Here is a 6,000-nt window from a genome sequence, read left to right on the forward strand (position 1 = left end):
TACTGTCTCATTTTCCACAATATTTCAAATAATAGTTGATCCAAACAAAAAAAATGGAAGAAAAAAAAAAAAAAGTTTATAAGGGTAAATATATGAAAATGAAAATCTTGATTACTCCATGATGTCTGCATCACGACCCTTGTTATATGACCATGGTTCACCCATAAAATCCCCCCAAAAATCCAGCTGTGTCTTGACCGTCGATGATACATGCTATATGGAGTTTTTAGATCGAAATGAGGTAAGTACGCGATCATATCTCGTTAAATTCCTGGCGTGTTTAATTCTGCTCTCGTGTGCTCTCACCTCCAGTTAGGGTTTTGCTGTTAATTTTTTTTTTTTTTAAATGCCCTCCTGTTAAAAAAATAAAATTCCCCCAGAAAAATGAGATTTAAGTTTTCCAATGATGTACCACACATGCATACAGGACAAGACAATACTGAAAAAGCAGTTTCTGCTCTTGCACCCTTCTTTAAAATAAACTACTGTATTTTAAGCCAAAAGATCTGTTGTGTTTGATAGAACAATATGTTTATATGCTGCCATAGCAGATTCGTGGCGCATTAAGCCCCCAAACTATTTTTAATTTGTCCGTTTTACCCCGGGAACCCCCATTTACAGACGTCGCGCGACAGCTTTTGTTTCATACCAGCTTCACTTAAAAAAAAGACGACTTTGAAAAATTATTCACTTGCATATTTTAAACTTTTAAACAAATTACGTCCCAGTGAAAAACAAAGGTGTCCGTAAATAAGTCACGGATATCTACCTCATAACTATCACGTGTTTGTATTTTTTTTTTTTTTTTTTTGTTACTGTCGCATTTTCCACAATATTTCAAATAATCCAATAATCGATCCAAACCAAAAAAAATTTGTTTAAAAGGGTAAATATATGAAAATGAAAATCTTGATTACTCCTTGATGTCTGCATCACAACCCTTGCTATATGAACATGGTTCACCCATAAAATCCCCCCCAAAAATCCAGCTGTGTCTTGACACTCAATGAAACATGCTATATGGAGTTTTTAGATCGAAATGAGGTAAGTACGCGATCATATCTCGTTAAATTCATGGCGTCTTTAATTCTGCTTTCGCGTGCTCTCACCTCCAGTTAGGCTTGAAAAAAAAAATTAAATGCTCTCCAGTTCCAAATTTTTCTTCCCCCAGAAAATTGAGATTTTAAGCTTTCCAATGATGCATCACACATGCATATAGGACAATGTAGAAATTTGGCCAAACTGGGGGTCTCAGAGCGGAACTTCAAGTCGCCTGAGTGTTTTCCGCCATATATTTTTTAAATGCCCTCCTGTTCACAATTATTCTTCTCCCAGAGAATTGAAATTTAAGCTTTCACGTGCATATAGGACAACTTTGAAATTTGGCCGAAATGGGGGTCTCACAGCGGAACTTTCCGCCATCTACTAAAACGCCAATTGTTTCCCCTTGCAAAACATAAACATTGCTTCATTTAGCTATGACCTCCTTATCTTTAGATGATCGTTAGAGTGCATGTGTTTATCATCCAGATTGCGGACGTCCTGTGGCAGAAACTGAAAGTGAGCACGCTATTCGCCACACTGCTGCAGTCACAAAGTCAATGTCAAATTGCATTCGGTCGCAGCTTTACAGCAGCGAGCATTTCAGCTTATCTGGCTCGCTGTGAAACCACACGCGGGCGCGCACACGCACTCTCTCTCACTCTCTCTCACTCACATTCACATAGGAACAGTGGATTAACCACCAAACAAAAGTAAAGCGACATCGAGGGACGCGAGTGGACCAACATTTGATTTACCTTGAGCGTTTCGTCGTGGGGTCTCGCATCACCATACATTCTCTTATTTCTCCAAATTTACTGAAATAGTCTCTAAGGCTTTCTGCGGACAGAGGAAAGACATCGGGTCATTAGACAAGACGTCAGATGTTGTCATTTTAAAAAAAAAAAAAAAAAAAAAAAAAAGCAAATAGAGTCATAGCCGCCCGCTAGCCGCCCCCCGTTTCAGGCAACGGCAGCACCGCCGCGATGCGCATAGGGGTCGAATAGAGGACTTGAGATGGTCGGAGATCGGAAATAAGGTGGCGCGCGCACACAGCAGCCCAAACATCCCACGGCCAGTCCTCGTGCACGCATTGGCACGGCACCACCGCGGCGGCGGCGGCGGCAACGGCGGCGGCGACACGACCGTCACCGACACGCAGTCAACAAACAATACGATAACAAGAGCAAATACAAGGGCAAGGGGCGTCGGAGAGAATATCGGTCTCACCTGGTGAGGTTTGCCAGCTGAGGCCACCGATAAACATTTTACTGTAAGGGGGAAACACAACACAAGTGAGTCCAGATGTCAGTTCGGCCATTTTGACGACTAACTACTTCTAAAAGCGACCTTAAAGGATAAAGCGAGAGTGCCGGAGTCGCACTAATAGTCTCGCTCGGCGTTCTAGCGAGGGGGAGGACACTCTCGCTAGAAAAAGCAGTCGGCTCGGCACGGTCCAAGTCTTCGCCGGCCGAGATGTTGAAAACATGCACGAAACAGCGAGCTCGGGCTCCAAGATTCTTACCCCGGGTCATGCTGCGAGTCATTTAGGCTTCCGGATGTGGCTTGACTCCCGTCTCCTTCCATAGCTATTCCGAACTATCGGCTGGGACTACAGTAACAGTGACAGACACACAGACAGACGGGAGATATGCAAAGCCCCGCTATGAGAATATTACTGAGCCGGGAAGGACAGCGTCACACGTGGGATCGGATCAGCTCAGCCCCCTTGCTCACTCCTCCCTCCTCCCACCTTTCTACTTCCCTCCCTCCGCGCTCTACCTTGCTCTAAAGGGGGCGGGGCCCGGCTCTGTCACCTAACCAATCCGATTGACGTCAACCCGGCCAATCTGCAATCCCGTTTGTCATTTCATTAAGCAAAATAAATAGGGAAAACACGGGGGAAAGTGTCCTCCTGCACCTGCAGGCGGGTGGAATTCAAAGATATGTAATGTTATGTCCTCTCTCCAACGTATTTTCAGCCAAGGCACAAACAACTATAAACAGGGGTGAAAGTGGGCCAGAACGGTCAGGAACGCAGTTCTGGTATAAGATTCAGGCCCGGAATGCTGTTACGTTATACGTTTTTTGTTTTTGTTTTTTTAACCCTTTAACACCTAAGCCTATTTTGGCCGAATTTGCATGCATTTGAGGTTGCCTTTATATTTCAAAGAAAAAATTGCTCGCATTGGCCAAGTTGGGTCCCTTTTTTAAGGACACCTTGAACTTCATGTCCAAACTGTTGTTTTCTTCACTGACCAATTACAATCCACATTTTGGACCCAAAAAGACAAAAAGATCCCCTTTCTTTTTTTTTTAAAATTTGTAATGTTGATGTCCCATTGACAACCAAACATGCTCGACCAAACTTTTTGAAGCTTGATAATATTTATTCTACTTGTTAGGATAAACATTCAATAGAAAAAAATAAGATTGAATAGTTTTATGTTTGACAATTCAACACAAACAGCAAATATGGTCATAGGCGTTTTTGGCCTTTACACATACTATTGTCAAAACGGGTTATATACAGTGCAAAATAGTGAGAAAAAAAATATATATATATATATCATCTAACACAAAAAGGGTTTGGAGGATATCTCATTGTGAAGTTAGGTATTATACTCATCACCTTATCTAAAGTATATAGTACATGCATCCAAGCTTCTCGAACACTCATCTTTATAAAATTTGAAAAGATTACAGTGAAGAAAAAATATATATAACATTGAAAAAAAGTATTTTCAAAAATATTGACAAGTAGTTCAGTTCAATTCTAATTTTTCTGGCATACTACCCAATAAAGTTTTTTTTTTTTTTTTTTTGCGAACTCAATAAAGCTTCTGCATGAACAGGTCACGGAGCTGCGTCACACGCAACGTCACACAGCCTACTCTTTCGCCGTTTGCGCGCTGCTGTCAGCCTGTCACTTCTACTCGCCGAGACGCCATTCATCTCAGGAAAACAACGACAAATACTGCTCATCTTCTTCCTTGAGTTAATGAAATAATGCATTAGCTTGCGTTAAATTTAGTTTTAGATTCATTCTGCACGTTTCAAAGTCGCTCGCTCAAACTGGCCGTTGCTTGCTTCAGCATGCCTCCTTTTCCTCAGTTGGCGCCTCGCTCGGAAATTTATTAAAAATGTCCACATTCGGTTCGCCCTTCTTGACATCACAACGGCTCTTGGGATATATGTAGTCTTTTGTGCTGCTTTCGGTTTTGAAAAAGGACAAGAAATGATGGCAATATGGTGATAGATACATGGTCCATGCAGCGTTTTAATGCATATTTATGAGTGCCATAAAACTATAAAACTCAAATGACATTATCTCCCGTTTTTCTTGGTTGATTGACTTCAAATAAAAACTGGTGTGGACATCAACTTCCATACTTTCAAACGAGACCAACCAGCAGCACGTGGGTGACGTAATTACAGCGTGACGAAGCTTCAAAGACGACATGCGTAAACGCGTCGCTGCCGACACATTCGGTGTTAAAGGGTTAACCTGTCCTGTTCAGCTGTTTGACACAGAGAATGGAAGTCTAAGGCTACGTTCATACTACAGGTCTTAATGCACAAATCCGATTTTTTGTCGTATCTGTTTTTTTGACGTGCCCGTTCAGACTGCCTTTGTCCATTGAGACCATTCAAGTAATACGCATGCGCACTAATTCGCAGTTCGACAAGCGCTGAGCAAGACGACCCGCATGCGCAGAAGCATCAAAACAAATGACACACATGCTGGCTGTCATCCGTCATTCCAGGGATATCGTATTTTGCTTTTTTAAAGAGGACACAAATAACAGACATAAATCATCCCAGTTTAGGCTTATATTCAAAGTATATGGATGGATGGCATGCACGCACTGTCCGTGCATGTCACACACACACGCCCAGTTTGACCCGACTCTTGGCCGTGTAAGAAATGTTGAAATATTGCTTATATGGAGCAGACAGAAAACCGATCAGTGTCAGGTTTATCCTCAACCCATTTTTATTTTTTTTATGGCTGTTGTCAAGTCCGACCCTTCCTAAAAAGCCGTGTTCAAGGCAAGCTAGGCGCTAATAACGCACAGCTGCATCGCTACCATGGCGTCTCTCTCGCTTTTTGATGACGTAATTGCTGCATGAATTCCGATTTGAGAGACTGGACTGTACAGACCGCCGCGACAGTCTGGAAAACTGTGGCCCAGATCGGATTTGAACCACAAACGAAAGTGACCCAGATCGGATTTGAAATGGTCCAGTTCTATGCTACTTGTCATGTTCAGACCGTCAAGTTAATGCCTCACTCAAGTCGGAAAAAACACGAAAAAATCGGATTCGTGCATTAGGACCTGTAGTATGAACGTAGCCTAAGTGCCCGGATAGTCTGAACAGTTTTAATTAGGGTTGTTCCGATCATGTTTTTTTGCTCCCGATCATTTTAGTTTGAGTATCTGCCGATATTTCCCGATCCGATTGGGGTTTTTTTGCTCCCGATTAAATTCCAATCATTCCCGTTAATTTTTCCCGATCATATACATTTTGGCAATGCATTAAGAAAAAAATGAATAAAACTCGGATGAATATATACATTCAACATACAGTACATAAGTACTGTATTTGTTTATTATAACAAAAAATCCTCAAGATGGCATTTACATTATTAACATTCTTTCTGTGAGAGGGATCCACAGATAGAAAGACTTGTGACTTTGTATATTGTGACTAAATATTGCCATCTAGTGTATTTGTTGAGCTTTCAGTAAATGATACTGCAGCCATTCAACCCAAATGCATGATGGGAAGTGGACCCATGACTGTGCGTAGTGCTACCAATTGATATATCTTCTCTGCGTTGGGAAATAACACAATGGGTTAAGAAAAAGAGCAATTGCTACCTTGCTTCCCCGAGGGATTGTAAGGCTTTAGCCTACTATAAAAAGGCTCCAAAGGCTGCCAAAATTCACTCTA

At 41.8% G+C, this 6,000-nt stretch overlaps 1 protein-coding gene across 10 annotated transcripts in view; it reads right to left on the reverse strand.

The window, feature by feature from the left end:
- The window catches only part of msi2b (musashi RNA-binding protein 2b), a 653,181-nt gene extending 650,426 nt beyond the window's left edge, over positions 1-2,755 (reverse strand). For all 10 annotated transcript variants that reach the window (XM_057821855.1, XM_057821848.1, XM_057821852.1 and 7 more), the window contains exons 1-3: positions 2,567-2,755; positions 2,272-2,312; positions 1,800-1,881 (exon numbers count right to left, since the gene is read on the reverse strand). In XM_057821855.1, the coding sequence (XP_057677838.1) occupies positions 1,800-1,881; positions 2,272-2,312; positions 2,567-2,628 (185 nt within the window). In that variant the 5' untranslated portion in view covers positions 2,629-2,755. The remainder of the gene's footprint in view (positions 1-1,799; positions 1,882-2,271; positions 2,313-2,566) is intronic.
- Positions 2,756-6,000: the final 3,245 nt, after the last annotated feature.

The sequence above is a fragment of the Corythoichthys intestinalis genome, chromosome 18 (genome assembly GCF_030265065.1).
Source record: "Corythoichthys intestinalis isolate RoL2023-P3 chromosome 18, ASM3026506v1, whole genome shotgun sequence".
In the NCBI taxonomy this organism is placed as follows: domain Eukaryota; kingdom Metazoa; phylum Chordata; class Actinopteri; order Syngnathiformes; family Syngnathidae; genus Corythoichthys; species Corythoichthys intestinalis.